This window comes from Rhinolophus sinicus, chromosome 14, assembly GCF_057876585.1.
Source record: "Rhinolophus sinicus isolate RSI-liver-muscle chromosome 14, RSI-T2T, whole genome shotgun sequence".
In the NCBI taxonomy this organism is placed as follows: domain Eukaryota; kingdom Metazoa; phylum Chordata; class Mammalia; order Chiroptera; family Rhinolophidae; genus Rhinolophus; species Rhinolophus sinicus.
The window spans coordinates 99,360,120-99,381,165 of record NC_142514.1 but is presented as its reverse complement, the minus strand read 5'-3'; the positions used below and the strand labels follow the sequence as shown (position 1 = coordinate 99,381,165).

The 21,046-nt window shown below is 35.0% G+C and overlaps 1 protein-coding gene across 8 annotated transcripts in view; it reads left to right on the top strand.

Moving 5' to 3' along the window:
• Nucleotides 1-21,046, top strand: part of ARHGEF12 (Rho guanine nucleotide exchange factor 12) — a 166,400-nt gene that overhangs the window by 125,307 nt on the left and 20,047 nt on the right. For all 8 annotated transcript variants that reach the window (XM_074335326.1, XM_019718206.3, XM_019718207.3 and 5 more), the window contains 6 exons: nt 3,836-3,990; nt 6,801-6,947; nt 12,727-12,812; nt 15,539-15,664; nt 17,296-17,410; nt 18,833-18,933. In XM_074335326.1, coding sequence (XP_074191427.1) covers nt 3,836-3,990; nt 6,801-6,947; nt 12,727-12,812; nt 15,539-15,664; nt 17,296-17,410; nt 18,833-18,933 — 730 coding nt within the window. The remainder of the gene's footprint in view (nt 1-3,835; nt 3,991-6,800; nt 6,948-12,726; nt 12,813-15,538; nt 15,665-17,295; nt 17,411-18,832; nt 18,934-21,046) is intronic.

Here is a 21,046-nt window from a genome sequence, read left to right as displayed (position 1 = left end):
AGAGAACAAGAGAATAAGAAAGGAACAGAGAAGAACTACAAAAACAATCGGGAAATACTAAAGTTGAAATAACTGCATACCTATTGATAATTACTTTAAATGTAGCTGGCATAAATGTTCCAGTCAGAACATATAGGGTAGATTAATGGATTAGAAAATAAAAACTTGTGCATATACTGCTTACAACAGACCCACTTCAGATCTAGTGACACACAGAATGAAAGTAAAAGGATGATGCAAAGCATTTCTTGCAAGTGGAAACAAAAATATATACATACACGTGTGTGTGTATACGCATACATATGTATCTATATATACACATAGAGATACATATACATATAGCATGTAAGGACACGGTGGAAAGTTCACAAACTTAATTGTCCTACCTATATACACACACACTATCCGAGGGTGTCAAAAAAATGTATACAAGTGGATACTTTGGTCAGTGTTGCTTGGCATAATCAGAAGTGTCTGAATGTTGATCGTAACCATTTGAGTACCTCTTGTAATTGCAGAAGTCAAATGTGACTTGTATTCATCTTTTGTTATTGGCATATATTGAGTATTATAATTTTAATAGTTGTTTTTTTTTCCCTTCAAATGTGTATACATTTTTTTGGAGATAGATAGATAGATAGATAGATAGATAGATAGATAGATAGATATCTGAGAAAATAGAATGTAAAACAAGGTTGTGACAAAGAGACAAAGATGGCATTTCATAATGATACAGGGATCAATCAAACAAGAAGGGATAACTCTTATAAACATCTATACACCTAATGTAGGAGCGTCTAAATATATAAAACAAATATTGATGGACATGAAGGGAGAGATTGATAGGAAGACATAATAGTAGGGGACCTTAAAACTCCATTGACTTCAATGGATAGATCGTCCAGTCAACAAGAAAACAGTGGCCTTAAATGACACACTAGACCAGATGTATTTAATTGATATTTTTAGGACATTACAACACAAAGCAGCAGAATATACATTCCTTTCAAGTGCACATGGAACATATTCCAGGATAGACTACATGTTCTACCACAAAACAAATCTCAGTAACTTTAAGAAGGAAAGAGTATCAGTCACCTTCTCTGATCACAAGATATGAAATCAATTACAAGAAGAAAACTGAAAAACACACAACCATGTGGAGTCTAAATAACATTCTATTAAACAATTGATGTATTAACAATGACATCAAGGAAGAAATCAAGAGAAACCTTGAGACAAATGCTGATAAAAACCCAACCACCCCAAATCTGTGGAACACAGCAATAGCAGTCCTAAGGTGGATATATTCATTCATAGCAATACAGGCCTACCTCAAGAAACAAGAAAATCTCCAACAATTGTACACCTAAAAGAATTAGAAAAAGAATAGCCAACAAAACCCAGAGAATAAGGAAGGAAGTAAGAAAGATCAGAGTGGAAATAAATGAAATAGAGTCCAAAAGAAAATAAAAAAGATCAATGAAACCATGAGCTGTTTCTTTGAAAAGATAAACAAAGTTGATAAACCCTTAGCCAGACTCATCAAGAAAAAGAGAGCAGGGGCCCAAATAAATAAAACCAGAAATGAAAGAAGTGACAACTGATACTACAGAAATACAAACAATTGTAAGGAAAAACTACAGTCATATGCCAGCAAATTGGACAACCTGGAAGAAATGGATGAATTCGTAGAAACATACTATCTTCCAAGGCTGCATCAGGACGAAACAGAAAATCTGAACAGACTGATGACTAGAAATGAAATGAAATCAGTATTCAAAAAACTCCCAACAAAGAAAAGCCCTGGACCAGATAGTTTCACAGGCAAATTTTACCAAACATTCAACAAATAATGAATACTTGTTTTCTCAAACTATTCAAAAAAATTCAAGGAGGGAAGGCTCTGCAACTCATTTTATGAGGCGAGATTACCCTGATACCGAAACCAGACAAAGACATTACAACAAAAGAAAATTATAAGCCAGTATCCCTGATGGAGATAGATGTAAAACTCCTCAACAAAATATTAGCCAACTGAATTCAGCAGTACATTAAAAAGATCATACACCATAATTAAGTGGGATTCATTACTGGCATATGAAGTTGGTTCAATACCCACACATCAATTAATATGATATACCACGTATGCACAATGAAGGATAAAAATCATAATCATATCAAGAGATCCAGAAAAAGTGTTTGACAAAATCCAGCATTCATTTATGATAAAAACTCTCAGCAAAGTGCAGATAAGGGGAACATACCTCAACATGATAAAGACCATATGTGACAGACCCACAGCTAACAATGGTGAAAAGCTGAACGTTTTTTCGTTAAGGTCTAGAACAAAACAAGGATGTCCAGTTTTATCACTTTCATTCAAGATAATATTAGAAGTTGTAGCCACCAGTCAGACAACAAAAAGAAATGGAAGGCATCCCAATTGGAAAGGAAGAAGTAAAACTGTCAATATTTACAGATGACAAGATACTATATAGCGAAAATCCAAAAGAAAGAAGAAACAAATGGGACTGCATGAAACTAAAATGTTTTTGCACAGCAAAGGAAACCATCAACAAAACGAAAAGACAACCTACTGGATGGGAGAAGATATTTACCAATGATACATCTGATAAGGAGTTAATATCCAAAATTTATAAGGAAACCGTACAACTTCACACCAAAAAACAATTTGATTAAAAATGGGCAGAGGACCTGAATAAACATTTCTCCAAAGAGGGCATACAGATAGCCAACAGACATATGTAGAGATGCTCAACTTCACTAATCAACAGGTAAATGCAAATTAAAACCACAATGAGTTATCAACCTCATACCTGTGACAATGGCTATCATCAATAAAACAACAAACAAATGTTGGCGAGAATGTGGAAAAAAGGGAACCTTTGTGCACTGTTGGTGGGATTGTAAATTACTGCAGCCATTTTGGAAAATACTATGGAGGTTCCTCAAAACATTAAAAATAGAACTGTCATGTGACCCAGCAATCCCACTTTGGAGTATTTATCTGAAAAAATCCAAAACACTAATTTGAAAAGAGATGTGCACTCCTATGTTCATTGCAGTATTATTTACAAGCCAAGATATGGAAGCAACCTAAGCATCCATTGATATTTGAATTGATAAAGATCTAGAACATGTATACAATGAAATATTAGCCATAAAAAGAATGAAATCTTGCAGTTTCCGACAACATGATATTATGCTAAGTCATTCAGAGAAAGACATACGCCATATGATTTCACTTACATATGGAATCTGAAAAACAAAATAAATGAACAAACAAAACAGAAACAAACTCATAGATATGGAGAACAAATTGATGGGTGCTAGATGGGCGGGCGTTGTTTTCATGGGTGAAAACGGTGAAAGGATTACAAAGTACAAATTGGCAGTTATAAAAATTGTCACAAAAATATGAACTACAGGATAAGGGAATATAGTCAATAATATAATAACTACGTGTGTGTGGTTGTATAGGTACTAAACTTACTGGACGATTATTCGTAAGCCATAAAGGTCTAATCGCTAAGTTCTATACCTGAAACTCATATTATTGTACGTCAACTATAATTTTAAAAAAAAGAAAAGAAACCGTACACAAATATGTTGGATAGTATAAAAGAGAGTTTTTAATAAGCAGAAATCATTTAAAAGGTATTTACAGAGGTGAATATAACACATGTATTTTGTAAGGATGATGTCTTAGACTGTTTAAGCAATAATTCAGAAATTTGACTGACTCACTATAATGTATAAACTTGTACTACTGTCCACCTGATGTCCTCAAATATCATTTCTTTTTCAATAGGTTTGACAGCATAGCTTTTGGAGAAAGTCAAAGTGAGGATGAACAGTTTGAAAATGACTTAGAGACAGATCCACCCAACTGGCAACAGTTGGTTAGCAGAGAAGTGTTACTGGGACTAAAGCCTTGTGAGATCAAAAGACAGGAGGTAATTAATGGTGAGTTTAATTCATTTTTGTTGTTGTTTACATATATTGAGTTTTATTAAAGCAAAGGAAAAACCAAAAAACCCTACTCCTTGATGTTTCCTTCAAAGTTTCTGCTTACCTTTTGTTTTAAATGTGGAGGAAATTAAACTAGATAGAGGATCCTTGAACTTTCCAATTCAAAAGATGCTAATGACTGTGTGATGCTTATTGATAATTTCAAAGGAAATGGTGTTTAGCCTTTTAGATATTTGAAATTCATAGCATTATAGGTCTTAAACTTGAAAAGTCATTAAGACAACATTTGCCCAATCATTTTATTTTCAAGCTAAGTTAATTTTATGTATAGATTATATACTATTTTGCCGTGTATAATGCACTCCCACGTATAATGTGCACCCACAGTTTTGGCCCAAACTTCTTGGGAAAAAAATCTTTTAACTTTTTGTTCAAATTTTTATCTGTTTACACTTAGGTACCTGTTTTTTGTATTATAAATGAATTTTAGCATTTATATTTAAACATTATGGTAGAAGAAATTTTATGTAACAATTTCAAACCACAGGAACAGATACAAGGTACAAGAAATTGTATGTACCAGTAATATATTTATGATATTTATGCATCATAGAAGAGCTCTTGGTCACTGCAAGTTCGTCATAAGTTCAACAAAATTGATTATTATGTTGCAGGGTATTATTTTGCATACGGATATTATTATTGATTTCTAGAGTTACACTTTTAACTCATAAGCATAAATAAAATAATTAAAAACATATATATATATATACAGAATTAGTACTACCCACGTACAAGGTGTGACAATTAAGTTCGTGAACTTGCCACCCTGCACTTACATTGGCAGTCCTGTACAAACAGCTCGATAAGGTTTCATAACCTTGGTATATCAGTGTCTCACAGCTGTGTTCCTGTCAATGTGTGGCGGTGTCTTGCTGAGTGGCATTCATGGTTGTCACATGTTTTTGTGTGCCATTGCAAGAATGTTTGAGCTTGAATTAGAGCAATGAACAAACATGAACATTTAATTTCTTGTTAAACTTGGCAAGAGTGGAAGTGAAATCAGGGTCATGTTAGTCCAAGTTTGTGGGTAAAATGCCATGAAGAAATGGCAATGTAAAAATAGATTAAATGTTTTTCTGAGGGGAGAGAACACGTCACTGATGAAGAGAGGTCAGGGCAGCAAGTAACAAGCAGAACTGATGAAAACATTGTAAAAGTTCATCGAATTGTGCATCAAAATCTTCAGCTGACTGTGAGAAGCATAGCAGACCAAGTAAACATCGATAGAGATACAGTGAGGAAAATCTTAACTGAAAATCTTGGCATAAGAAAGGTGTGTGCAAAAATGGTCCCGAAGGAGTTCACTGATGAACAAAAGCAAAGGTGAGTCGAATTTTGCCAAGACCTTTTGGAGAGGCAAGACGATGTTTTGGGCTGTGTTATCACTGGTGATGAAACATGGGTGTACCTCTACGACCCTGAAACAAAGCATCAAAGTGTACAATGGAAGTCAGCCAATTCTCCACGACCAAAGAAGTTCCGTCAGTCCAACTCAAGAGTCGAAACGATGTTGCTAACAACCTTTTTTGATACCATAAAGATTATTCATTATGAATTTCTATCAACTGGACAAACAGTTAACCAAGTTCACTATCTGTAAGTGGTGAAAAGGCTGCATGAAAAAGACGAAAACAACTTGAACTTTTCTCCAATCCACATGGCTCTTGCATCACGACAATGCATCAGCTCTCCTGGCACTGTCTGTGAGGGAGTTGTTAGCCAGTAAACAAGTAACTGTATTGGAACAACCTCCATATTCACCTCATCTGGCCCCCAGTGACTTCTTTCTTTGCCTGAAGATAAAGGAAATCTTGAAAGGAAGACATTTTGATGACATTCAGGACATCAAGTGTAGTACGATGACAGCTCTGATAGCCATTCCAGAAAAAGAGTTCCAAAATTGCTTTGAAGGATGGACTAGGTGCTGGCATTGGTACATAGCTTCCCAATACCTTTGAATACCTCAAAGGTGACTGTAGTGATATTCAGCAATAAAGTATATAGCACTTTTTCTAGGATGAGTTCTCAAACTTAATTATCGGGCCTTGTATAATGTGCATCCTTATTTTTCCCTCACAAATTTGGACAAAAAAGTGCACATCATACACGGCAAAATACTGTAAATGAGAATGCAAAGTCTAAGGGTTATTACAATTAGTCAAGATCATACAGCTGATAAGTGATAGGATCCTGATCTTCCTTTATCCTAGTGTAGTGTTCTTTATTTTATCCAAGCATGTATGTGACAGATGAGACATGGATGCTTTATCCTCTGCTATCTTTAAGATGTGATTTGAATAAATATCCTTCTTACCTCAGAAGTGAGGGTTTATAGGCAAATTAGATAACCCAAAGTACTTTTATTTCTGATGAAGTCTCAATTTAAAGGCTATATGATGTTTGGGCTTACAGTTTTCTAATGTTGTAGTTTTGATTGGTGGGTACTATTTTAAAAAGATAGATGATTTTTGGAGTATACTCTTAACTTTAAATACAAAAGAGTTTTGAATGATATTTTTTCATTTGCCGGTATTAAACTCTTAGAGCCAGTAAGTAGGAGGTTTCTATGGAATCAAGAAAATGACTTCAGAGATACTACATCCTTTCTAAACTATAAATAATCATTACTTAATTTTTTTGTTATAATTCCAACTAAAGCCTATGTTTTGTGCAATGGAATTATTCTAGGTAAGTAATAGAAAACGTAGGCAACATTTTATATTTCCTCTTCTTCACCTTAGAATTGTTTTACACTGAAAGAGCTCATGTTCGAACACTGAAGGTTCTTGATCAGGTGTTCTATCAGCGAGTGTCCAGAGAAGGAATTCTGTCACCTTCAGAACTACGGAAAATTTTTTCAAACTTGGAAGATATCCTTCAACTTCACAGTAAGAGAAATTGACTCTGATCTTTCTCCCTAACATTTACAGTAGATAAAAAATTTTAAGTATGTTAAGGCGCTATAACAGTCAAATCTTGTAAATGTTAGCATTCCTGAAATTTTTTTTCTTTTTCTTTTTATTAGTGTCAGGTGTACAAAACAATGTAATAGTTAAACATTTATCATTTCTACCCCTCACAAAGTGATAACCCCCTTGCTCCAATCTACTACCCCTCTGACATCGCATAAAACTGTTACATTTCCACTGTCTCTATTCCTAATGTTGTACTCCACTTCTTGTGACTAAAATTATAGTTGACATTCATTATTATTCAGCTTCAGGTGTACAGTGCAGTGATCAGGCATCTACACCATCCCTGAAGTGGTCTCCCTGATAAGACAAGTGTCCATCGGATACCCTACAAAATTTTTACATTATTGATTACATTTCCCAAACTGACTTTCGTATCCCCGTGGCAAACTTGTGGTTTCCAACTGTGCTTTCTAATCCCCTCATCTTCTCCTTCATCCTCACCCCCTGCTCCCATCTAGCAACCCTCAGTTTTTCCTCTATGTCTCTGAGACTGTTTCTGATTAGTTCGTTCATTTATTCTTTTCTTTAGCTTCCACAAATAAGTGAGATCATATGGTATTTGTCTTTCTCTGTCTGACTTATTTCACTTAGCACAAAGGTCCATCCATATTGTTGCAAATGGTAAGATTTCATTCTTCGTTAGGGCTGCGTAATACTCCATTGTATAAATGTCCCACAGTTTCTTAATCTAGTCATTTACCAATGGGCATTTTGGTTGTTTCCATGTCTTGGCTGTTGTGTATAGTGCTGCAGTAAACATAGAAGTGCATAAATTTTTTCAAATTAGAGTTTTGGATTTCTCTGGATAGATACCTAGCAGTGGATTTGCTGGGTTATATGGTAGTTCCATTTCAGTGTTTTGAGATACCTCCATACTGATTTCCATAGTGGCTGCACCAATCTGCATTCCCACCAACAGTGCACAAGGGTTCCCTTTTCTCCACATCCTCGCCAAAACTTGTTGTTTGTTGATTTATTGATGATAGCCATTTTGACTGGGGTGAGGTGGTATTTTATTGTGGTTTTTATTTGCATTTCTCTACTGGTTAGTGAGGTTGAGCATTTTTTCATATGTCTGTTTGCCATCTATATGTCCTCTTTAGAGAAATGTCTCTTCATGTCCTCTGCCCATTTTTTAATTGGGTTGTTTGTTTTTTTGGAGTTGAGTTGAGTGATATTTTTTAATAAATTTTGGAAATTAACCCCTTATCAGATATGTCATTAACAAATGTCTTCTCCTATTCAGTAGGATCCCTTTGTGTTTTATTGATGATTTCTTTTGCTGTGAAAAACTTTTTAGTTTGACGTAATCCTGTATGTTTATTTTTTCTCTTACTTCCCCTACTCAAGGGGATATATCAGTAAAAATATACTGGGTGTTCCAGCTTCATTTTTTAGCATGCATCTGTCCAGATTTCCCAACACCACTTATAGAATAGACTGTCTTTACCCCACCGTAAATTCTTGCTTCCATTGTCGTAGATTAAATGACCACATAGGCTTGGGTTTATTTCTGGGCTCTCTATTCTGTTCCGTTGATCTATGTGTCATTTTTATGCCAGTACCTTGTTTTGATTACTGTAGCCTTGTAGTGTAATTTGATGTCAGGTATCACGATACATCACACTTTATTCTTATTCCTCAAGATTGCCAAGGCTATCCGGGGTCTTTTATGGTTCCATAGAAATCTTAGGATTATATGTTCTATTTCTGTGAAAAATGTCCTCTGTAGTTTGATAGGAATTCCGTTGAATCTGTGTATTGCCTTAGGCAGTATGGACATTTTAACGATGTTAATTCTTCCTATCCACGAGCATGGTATGTCTTTCCATCTATTTGTATCTTCTTTAATTTCTCTCTTCAGTTTCTTATACTTTTCTGAGTACAGGTCTTTTACTTCTTTGGTTAAATTTATTCCCAGGTATTTTATAGTCTTTGAAGCAATTGTAAATGGGACTGTTTTTTTAATTTCTCCTTCTGATATTTTATTATTGGTATATACAAATGCAACTGATTTCTGAATATTAATTTTGTATCCTGCTACTTTACTAAATTCATTTATCAGCTCTAATAGTTTTTTGGTGGAGTCTTTAGGTTCTCTATATATAGTATCATGTCATCTACGTATACTGACAATTTTCCTACCTCCTTAACAATTTGGATGCCTTTTATTTCTTCTTCTTGTCTGATTGCCTTGTTTATAACTTCCAGAACTATGTTGAATAGAAGTGGAGAAGGTGGGCAGCTTTGCCTTGTTCCCAATCTTAAGGGGAATGGTTTTAGCTTTTCCCCATTTAGTATGACGTTAGCTGTGCGTTTATGATATATGGCCTTTATTATGTTGAGATGTGGTCCCTTATTCCCACTTTCTTAAAGAGTTTTTATCGTAAATGGCTGCTGGATTTTATCAAATGCTTTTTCTGCATCTATTGATATGATCATATGATTTTTATTTTTCATTTTGTTAATGTGGTGTATCACATTAATTGATTTGCAGATGTGAACCACCCTTGCATACCAGGAATGCAATCCCACTTGATCATGGTGTATGATCTTTTTAATGTATTGCTGAATTCTGTTTGCTAATATTTTGTTGAGGATTTTTGCATCTATGTTCATTAGGGATATTGGGCTTTAGTTTTCTTTTTTTGTAATCTCTTTGTCTGATTTTGGGATCAGGGTGATAGTGACCTCCTAAAAGGTGTTTGGGAGCCTTTCCTCCTTCTGGATTTTTTGGAATAGCTTGAGGAGAATAGGTGGTAATTCTTTTTTAAATGGTTTGTAAAATTCACCTGTAAGGCCATCTGGTCCAGGGCTTTTGTTCGTTGGGAGTTTGTTGATTACTGGTTCAGTTTACCTGGTGGTAATTAGTCTATTCAGGTTCTCTGTTTCTTCTTGAGTGACCCTTGGATAGTTGTATGCTTCTAGAAAATTGTCCATTTCTTCCCGATTGTCTAATTTGTTGGCATATAGTTGCTAATACTAATTTCTTAAAATTTTTTGTATTTCTGTGTTGTCTGTTGTCACTTCTTCCTCTTTCATTTCTGATTTTATAAATTTGGGTCCTCTCTCTCTCTTTTTGATGATTCTGGCTAAAGGTTTGTCGATTTTGTTCATCTCGAAAAACCAGCTCTTATATTCATTGATCTTTTGTATTGTTTATTCTTTAGCTTATTCTTTTTTGGAAAGCTTTTTATCTCTCCTTCAGTTTTCAATGATAGCCTTGCTGTATTAAGCAGCCTAGGTTATAGATATTTGTTTTTCATCACTTTGAATACCTCCTGCCACTCCCTCCTGACCTGCAAAATTTCTGCAGAAAAGTCATTTGATAGTCTTATAGGAGTTCCGTTGCATGTAACCCTCTGTCTTTCTCTTGCTGCTTTTAGGATTCTCTCTTTGTCTTTAACCTTTGCCATTTTAACTATAATGTGTCTTGGCGTGGACCTGTTTGGGTTTATCCTGGTTGGAACTCTCTGTACTTCCTGGGCTTGTGTGTCAGTTTCCTTCACCAGGTTAGGGAAGTTTTCAGTCATTATTACTTCAAATATGTTCTCGATCCCTTGCTCCTTCTTTTCACCTTCTGGTATTCCTATTTTGCGTGTGTTGTTGCGCTTGATGTTATCCCACAGTTCTCTCAAACCATTTTCATTGTTGTTGTTTTTTTCTCTTTTTTCTTTTTGTTGTTCCACTTGGGTGATCTCTGCAAACTTGTTTTCTAAGTCACTGATTCGATCCTGTACTTCATCTGCCCTGCTGGCAATTACTTCAAGTGTGTTCTTTATTTCAGTAATTGTGTTCTTTAGTTCTAACTGGTTGTTCATTATAATTTCTCTATCCTTCTTTATATCGTCACTAAGCTCCTAAACATTCTTATCATCAGTGTTCTGAACTCTGTCTCTGATAGGTTGGTTACCTGTACTTCATTTGGTTCCAATTCTGGAGGTTTCTTCTGCTCTTTTATTTGGGACATATTTCTTTGTTTCCCCATTCTGGCTGACTCTCTGTGTTTGCTTCGATGTATTAGGTGGATTCCCTAAGGTTCTTTGTCTTTGCTGGGTGATCTTATATAGTATGTGTCCTTTATATTTGACTTGCACCACTTCCCTAGTCTCCTGTCCTCCAAAGGTGATCTTTGTGTTGTATATATTGTCCTGTTAAAGTTGAGCTTTAATTGCTTTTGGCTTGTCAGTAGATGAGATTGACTCTTAGGCTGACTAGTTGTGAGACTTGGCTCTGCCCACAGTGGATGATCTGCTGCATGAGGGTTGACCACTCAAATGAGGCTTGGCCTCTATGGGCTCTTGTGCCTATAGAGAATTCCCTCTGGGTGTGTCACTTGTGGGTCAAATCCGGTAATACTCTGGTTTGGTTTGGAGTTGGCCTCTGGTTGTGTTGAATCTTGTGCCTCTTCGGCTGGGCCCTTCAAGAAATCCTCCTATGAGTCTCTTAGCTGTTCTGTGTGATGAGCAGAGAGTCTTTTGATGGGTTATAGATGTTCAATTTGTGGTACATTCCGGAGGAGAACTGAAGAAGACCACCTCGTTGCCGCCATTCCTATAACATTACTCCCCTCCGTCTCTTTGGGACGGTGCGTTCTGGAGGCTGGAAGTTGAAGATCAAGGAGTTGGCAGGGTGGTTTCTCCTGAGTCCTCTCTCCTTGACTTGCAGATGGTCTCCTTCTTGCAGTGTCCTCACATGGACTTTCTTCTGTGGCAGCATTCCTGAAATTATTATGCTATATGTGAGCATATAACATAAATAAAGAAGTGATTGGTACTTTGAGTGTCGCTCCCAAACCCTGTACCAGCCTTTTATATACAAAGTGTTCACACAGGACTTAGGGTCTAATGTGTCAGTGTTGAAAACCATAAATAGTTAAAATTATCCTTAAAAACTTCCCATCAATTACAGTTTATATGTTTTTAAATATGTATATCCCATGTAATAATAATAATAATAAATGTATAAATGTATTTTGAAAATATTAATATGCAGTATATAATCCCATGATGGGGTTGTTTTCAGGAATTAAATTATTGGGGTTTTTGTGTGTTGTTTTGCTTGGAACGCTTGAGTAAATATATTAAAATTGTGCCTTATTGGCTCCTTGGTTGTATCTGTACTCATCTCGGACTTTGTAGACAACAGTATGGGTTCTTTATCGGTTACTGTTTCTCCATGACCTTTAATTTTTAATCTTTTTTTCATCAAGGATGCCATCACCACCTACCAGTACTTGCCCACCAAATTGATGCCTTTTACTTCTTTGGGGATTTTAGGTTTTACCCTCATGCATTGGCAAGTTCAGGCTTGATTATATTTATTGCCTGTGCCCATACATTTTCTGAGAGGAACGGTAGACTGAATCACCTGCACTATTTGAATTTAAGTTCTTTATGAGTATGGTTATAGACAGAGTCTTGAAGTGAAATGCGTATTTAATGTGCCTATCCTGTATGTAATGTGCTATTTTCCACATTGTTTTATGCTTTGTCACCTGTTTTTCTGATAGAGGACACAAATATCTAGATGTATAAGAATTGTGTCCAGATTTATATTTAAGGAGATTAAAAGCAGCTGTACTATTCTGGAAGTCCTTTTTTTGAAAATTTAAGTTCTTGGTACTACCAGTAACTCAGCCTGAAATGAGAATATGCTTAATTCTTTTCTCCGTTTTATTTTTACCCTGTAGTTGGGTTGAATGAGCAAATGAAGGCTGTTCGAAAAAGGAATGATACCTCTGTTATTGATCAAATTGGGGAAGATTTATTGACCTGGGTAAGGAAATTTGCTATTTTATTTTAATATTTTTATAGCTACTTGATCAGATTCAAGATTAACTAATTAATCTTTATAGACATGCAGACTCATCCATTTTACAAAGCAAATGTAAAATGAAAAGTCCAGCATATGTATTCTCTTGGTAATATCTTCTGGTAGTGCTCAAACTAAGTGCTCTTTTTCCATCAGAATAAAGATACTCGTTCTTTAGGTTTTAAAGAATATACAGTAAAATGGATCTTGATAGAAATAATTTAACTGACATAGAATTTTAGCTATGTTCTGTTGTCCAAGTATGAAAATTGTACTGTACAGCATTAGATAATTATAGATCCAGAACTACCATCACAAAAGTAGAAAAATAAAAATCACTTAATCTTATTTACATTTATAAGGAAAGAGTTCAGAGACTATAGTAGCTGTTTGTTAAATTCTGTTTATCTTTCTGTCTCTTTGTCAGTATATACCCCACAATATATACTTATGTGCTGAGCACTGTCGTAGGTGCTGGGATACAGTGGCAATCAAAACAGACATGGCACCTGCCCTAGTAAAGCTTATAATCAGTGAGAAAACTGTCATTAGTTATTTCAAGTGTGATGAGTGTTAGCAAAACGGGTTGTTATGGGAATATATAGCAGGAAGACCTAAACTAGAACATACAGAAAATCTTCCTAGGGGAAAGGGGGTTTGATTCAACTTTTAAAGAAAGTACTATAGTTAAGGTTCCTTTCACTGATGGTGAGATCATTGCCTCCGTGGAATCTACTAATCCAATAGTAGATCTCTTCTTAGCCACTTACCTCGTAGAATAGGATCAAGGAATCATAATCCAGTCTCATCTTGCATTTATTGAGCTTTCCAAAGCATTTTCTCCGTAGGCCCACTCTAGCATTGTTATTATTAAGAAGCTTTAACTTCCTTGAAAAATTCACCTTACTCTGTGGTAGTGTGATTCATTTTTTTCTTGATCTCAGTATAGCAGTGAAAGTTATAACTGAGTTCTGTTGGCTTGGCAGCACACTACCGAACTTGAAACAGAAAATTTGTAGTATGATGTGGTATAGCATCCATTTTCAAATGTGGATTATAAAGTTGTAAGTCATATGGACTTAAAATATCAATCTTGATTCCTAAGCAGTTTTATTTGCATAAATAGTGTTTAAACTGAGTCTCAAGTGAGGTTTGTCATTAATAAGGTACAGAAATGCAATTGATTCTCTTATCACACAGTCCGTTGGACTATGTAAATCTACTACATGGTAAAACAAAGTGGAGAAACATGTTAATAGAGTGGGGGAAAACAAATTTATTTTACTACATGTAAAATGAAGTGTATTCTCGACCAATATGATGTACCTATAAAAAATTGGAATGACTAACCAATGGGTTTAGTAATTATTAGGTACAAAAGGTTAATTTAGATCAAAGCTTTGGCCAGAAATGCAGAGGGTGCCAAAAAAATGTATACACATGACTTGTATTCATCTTTTGTTATTGGTATATATTGAGTATTACAATTTTAATAGTTTCTCCTTTTCTTAAAATGTATATACATTTTTGGCACCCCCAGTAGTAAAAGCAAAAATCATAAATAAACCTTTAGATTTACTCTATTTTTTAAGAGTTTTGGAGAATATTTTTCTGGTGTAGGTCCCTTAAGATTTCCTTATGGATATGTAAGCTACTTATAAAACTGCTTGAGGTTGGGAGTATTTTCTTTTGTAAACCCAGCTGCTGCTAGTAGTTGTATGGTACTTTTGACTGACTAACATTCCAAAATGCTGCCAGTCTCTTTTAATATGTTGAGTGTCATATTTATAATAGACAGAGAATACAGCATTGTAGCTACCTATTAAAATGTTGCTTTGTATGTCTCCTAGTTGAAAAAATACTCCAAATTTATCTACAAATGCACTACTAAAAGATTTTTTCACAAAATACCTTCATGTATAAACTTTTGGAAATATGGCTTTAAAGGGGAGATTATATGAAAAGTTTCTTTGTAAACCATAAGCACAATTATTATAAATATAGAGATGGTTAAAAAAATAATTTATTTGACCTATGCTTGTAAGAGTACCTGTTATGAGTGAAGCACTTGTTAGGTGTTTTAGCAGAAACTTTAAAATCATGGACTATACAAACTTAAATTTACAAATTAAAAATATTAGTAAAAAGTATAAGTTTTAGCAAAAAAGTTCATAGGCTCATGTATCATCCCCAAGAGAGTTTCAAGGCACAGATCTCTAGCCTCTGCACTGGCTAAGCAGTGATGATGTAATTTTATTGTGACTCAGAAAAGTTTTGACCTGGCCTGGGTTTCATGGTAAGAAAGCAAGCTAGATCCCAGGATTTTCTTCCTTGGGCAATAAGAGAGTAATTTCTGTGAAGGTGTTAGATACTAAGAAATGAAATTTTAATCTCAGTCTTGAAGTGTTTTATGTCTCATATTCCCCAAGTTTCCCCTTTCTATCTAATTTAGAAGTAGTATAGACTTGAAAAGGTAAGAAGTGTGGGAGGCTACGAGCAAGAAAACATTGGAATATAATCAAAAGGTCTGGATGTTTCAGGGTCAGATGTTATTAATGGAGAAACATTGATATTTCACATGTCATTTGAGAATACTCATTGGAATATTTAAAGGATTGTGGTTGTATCTCATTTTGCCTTGCCTCATTATCAGCCCAGTATCCCATTTTCTATTTGCATTCTTGGCACAGTTCAGTGGACCAGGGGAGGAGAAGTTGAAACATGCTGCTGCTACCTTTTGCAGTAACCAACCTTTTGCTCTGGAAATGATCAAATCTCGTCAGAAAAAGGATTCTCGATTCCAGACGTTTGTGCAAGTGAGTTGAGTGAGTCCTGTAAGAAGGGGGGAAAAAAGGCATTTTTAAAATCAATTATAGAATAAACTGAGGGAATTCTGACTAAGATTAAATCTTTTACTAGAATTATATCTATGTTAATATTTTCTAAAGCCATAAATTCTCTCTTAAATTACTGGAAGGTATAAAGATGATATTGGAATAGTAAAAACAAGAATATATATCATGATTAAAACACTTGACATAGAAGTCCACATTGCCATGGAGTTATTGTTCGGAAATGGCCCATGTACGCTATTAAAATAATATTGTAAAAGCATGAGAATAGGCTTATATCAAGCCCAGGGAAGAGTATAACAGCAGTCATACCTACTGAGATATATATTGGTATAGACTGAGGGTCAGTAAACTACAACCACAGGTCATATCCAGCCTCTTGCCTGTTTTTGTAAATAAAAGTTTTATTGGAGAACTATATTAGTTTCTTACTGCTGTATAGGAAATTACCACAATCATAGCAACTGAAAACAGTGCATACGTTCACTATGTCACAGTTTTTGTGGTTGAGGAGTACAGGTATAGTTTAGCTGGGTCCTCTCTTCATGATTTCTCCAAGCTGAAATCAAGGTGTCAGCTGGAGCTGCAATTCTCATTTGAGACTTGGGGGGTCATCTTTTAAGGTCACTGGTAGCAGAATTCATTTCCTTGTAAATGTACAACCGAGATTCTTGTCTCCTTGCTATAGTTGACTATGAACTGCTTTTGGTTCCTAGAAAATGCCCATATCTCTTTGCCACGTGGCCCCTATAGATGTTTACAGATGGATGTTTGCTTTCTTCCAGGACAGTAAGAATGCATCTCCCAGACAGCTTTCTTTTAAAGACTCCTCTGATTAAGTCAGACTCACCTAGGACACTCTCCTTTCTGATTAACTCAAAGTCAACTGATAGTAACCTATCATTGGAGTGATATCCCATCATATTCCAAGTTCTGTCCACACTCAAGGGAGGGGATTAGATAGGGTGGGTACACCAGAGAGTGGAAATTTTGGTGGCCATCTTAGAACTCTATCATACATAGCCATGTTCATTCATTTACGTATTATCTATGGCTGCTTTTATGCTAAAACAGCAGAGTTAAGTAGTCGTGACACAGACTATATAGCATGTAAAGCCTGAAATATTTACTCTGGCACTTGACTGAACAGCTTGCTGTCCCCTTTTATAGATGAGCGGGTATATTCAGACTGCTGATCCATTGTGCCTGCTTGGAATGGCAGCCAGCAAATTAGCTCACTTGCTTATGGTAGGAATGCCAATTATAGGAATGCCAAAAATGTAACTGGATTTTCTGAATATGTGAAAATAAATCTGTTTTATCACAAGAAAGCGATTCTTAGAGTTGCTTATGGATGTTCTCAGTCCTTGCTTAAACAGATAACAGGTCATTGGTTTAATAATAACGGCTCCCCTCCCGTTATGTGGTTAAAAGAGAAAGCAGAAGTATGGTGTGGCAATGTTATGTCTTGGCATGTTTAAGTGTTGATTTAATAACCAGAACTGTGATGCTGTGGAGACTTACATGACGAGTTATATGGTACATATTAGGTATAATCCTAATAATAATTACAAATTCATTTGTTTCACTTTTAGGATGCTGAGAGTAATCCACTGTGTCGTCGTTTGCAGCTGAAGGATATCATTCCCACCCAAATGCAGAGGCTTACTAAGTACCCTCTTCTATTGGATAATATTGCCAAATACACAGGTATAGCATTTTCACTTAAATTAAAAAGCTTAGGAACAAAAAAACAAAAGCCATGTTCTGCTAAATAATCTCTCACAGCATCTGATGCCTGGAGACTTACAAATAGTATAGTGAAATTTTCTAGTAAGATTCAATCTAGTCTTCTTCAAGATATTTGATTTGATGTACTCCATTAATAGGTCTAGCACAGAGATGGCAATCTATGGATCATGGGCCAAATCTAGCTAATCACCTATTTTTCTCAAGTGTATTAGAACATGGTCATGCTCATTTGTTGACATATTCTCTCTGACTGCTTTTTGCACTGCAGCCACAGTTCAGTAGTTGTGACAAATACCATTTGGCCTATAAAGTGTGAAATGTTTATTATCTGGCCATGTACAAAAAAAGTTTACTAATTCTTCCTCTATCTAGCATATATCATGTTTCCTTTGAAGAGGCTTATACTGGATTGAAGAGATGTTTTATATATATATATATATATATATATATATATATATATATATACACACACACACACACACACACACACACACACACACACACATATATGTTTTATTTATACATGTTATTTATTTATTTATTTATTTATTTCAACTGTCCTGTTTTAAAACATGTAGTAAATCTAAATTTCTCAATTGAGCTTTAGGCTCAATTAATAATTTAGTTCTCATTAGTTTTCATTAATAATTCTTTGCAATCAAACTCCTGTTTCTCATGCCTGAGAATTTGAAAACACTCATACACATAAATTTTTATATCTGTTCATTATAACTGGACTATGTTTGGAGGATTGTAATTTTGAATATTCTGATTTTGGTATTTTTTTACTCTGTAGACCTCAGTGTAACCTCACCACATTTTGGTGAATTTCATCTTCTTTTAATGGTACAAATGTTCTCATCTATTTTCTTTCTTTAAATATAATTTCAAATTCAAAGAAACTTATTTTGGAGTTATTTTGAATTGTGTTACCATTCAAAAAATATTGCTTAGCAGGTGCACTGGAGGCTGTGCACTGGAGCCTACTATAATCACGTAGGCTGTGCACTATGAAATTCTAGGGAGGAAAGTGCCCCATTTATATTGCTTACAATGTGAATGAGAATATAGTGGGCCTGATACTTGGTGTAAAGCATCTGTCCTTGAGTTTAGGGTTCTATACTATGGTTTCTTTTTAAATATTAGTATTTATGTTTTAAAGCACTGTCATCGAAGTTTCACCTGTCCCAAGACTACCTGAATTGAGATTCTGCCATAGGTTTTAGCCTGGTATAAAAATATTCAAGGTCTGAGTGTATTTTTGTAACTGTTCAAATAAAATGATATCTCGTATATATTATATATACATATTTGATGTTTATATATTTATATTTTCTGATTTCCTCCATTTTACATTTTATATTTCTCCCCCTTATTTAGAGTGGCCATTGGAAAGGGAGAAGGTGAAGAAAGCTGCAGATCACTGTCGTCAGATCTTAAATTATGTAAATCAGGCTGTCAAAGAGGCAGAAAACAAGCAGGTAAGAAGGGAAAAGCAAGAAGATACAGGATGACATAGTGAGAATATTAAATTAGCATTACCTGGAATCTGTGAAATAATAATTGAAACTATCATTACATAATTGAAGGGAGGGACATTTAACTATTCCTATAGTAAGTAGGTTCATATCAGTTTGTGATAGAACATCAGAGTTGTCTTTGACCTTTTTGAGCATCTCTAACTGCTTGTTTGCTCATTCATTCATCTATTCATTCAACAAATATTTATACAGCATCTACTGTATGCCAAGTGTAGGGTATAGAGTAGTTAAAACAATGAGTACAATAATTGTCCATACTGAGCTTGTTTTCCAGCAGGATAGAAAGGAATTGAACAGAGTATAGTGCAAGTATTTTATATATCAGTTGTGATAGCTGCTGTAAAGGAGAATTTCAGGGTGCTAGGACTGTAACTAGGAGTAGGTCGCCTAGTCTGGTTTGAGGATGTTAGGTGGTCGCCTCAGAGAAAGCTTGCTTGAGGAATTGACATTTAAGTCAAGCTCTGAAGGATGCCTGGGAATGAAACAAAATAATGTGGAAGTGGGCAACCTCACAGGTAGAGGAAAATCCATGGGTGAAAAAGAAGCATGGTCTGTTTGAGGAAATGAAAGATTAGATTACTGTGGGTCATGCCTAAATGCAAAGTCATAGTGGTATGAAATGAGATACAGTAGGCTAGGGTCAAATCATACAGGGCTTTATAGACCATGTTAAAGTTTTTGTGTTTTTTCTAAGAGCAATAGGAATTCATTATAGACATTTAAGAAGGAGAAGGGCATGTTCAGATTTTTCACTTTATAAGTATCACTCATCTACTGTATGGAAAACGGGTTGCAGCAGGCAGAGAGTAGATGAAAGAGCCCCATTAGTAGTCTCTCACAGCAGTCCAGGGTAGATGGTGATGGCTTAGAGAAGTGCAAGAATTGGAAAAGTATTTAGAAGGTAAAATTGGCAGGACTTGGTGACTGATTTAGAGAAGATTTGAAGAGAGGTGATGTCAGGAATAAGTCCCGGGTCTCTGGCTTGCACATTTGGATGAACTGGATGAATGGAGAAGCCCCAGATATGTGGGAAAGATGATGAGTTCAATTTGAGATATCAAGTGAAAATATACAGTAAGCAATTGGTTACATGGATCTACCTCTAAGAGAACTGTGCTAAAGATAAAAATATAAGTCTGTGAACAGGTAGAAGCAAATTGAATCCATGGACCTGGATGTTCCATACTCTTAGGAACTGAATATGATGACAACTCTTGGTGAGGCTATAGGAAAACAGGTACTCCCAAGTGTAATGTTTGGAGTATAAAATGGTAAAACCCAAGAGGGCAATTTGACAATATTTATCTAAATTAAAAATGCACATATTCATACATCTACCCTTGGACCCATAAATTCTTTTTCCAGTGATTTACCCAGAGACTTATTTAAGAATGTTTATAACATAAACCAAATGTGGTATAATTATAAACTGGAATAATACCAGCAATAAAAAGGAATGAATCCCTGAGATAAACAAATGAATGAATCTCACAAACATTATGCTGAGCAAAAGAAACCAGACACAAAAGAGTATATACATATAATTCTATTTATATAAACTTCTAGAATAGTCTAAACTAATATACAGTGGGAAAAAGTCAGAAGAGTAGTTGTCACTGGAGATGTGGAGACAGATAATTATTTTTAAAAAGTATGAGAGTGATGTTAATATTTTATATATTGATAGGAGTTTGATTATAAGCCTATGCATTTGTAAAAACTTGTGGGAAGGTACATTTAAAATGTGTGCATTTCACTGTATATAAATTTTACTTTATAAAATGAACTGTAAACAAATGTTGAACTGTTGTTAATTATACACATGCTATAACATGTTTAGAGTGAAGTATGCTTATGTCTGTAACTTATTTTGAAGTACATTCACAATGTAAGATGGATTGATGGATAGATAGAGGGACGACTAGGTGGATAGATACACGATAAAACATACAGCAAATGTTAATTGTAGAATGTAGGTTGTGGGTATATGGGTATTTACTATACACATTCAAACTTTGTATTTGGAAATTTTGATAAACTTGGGGGAAAATAT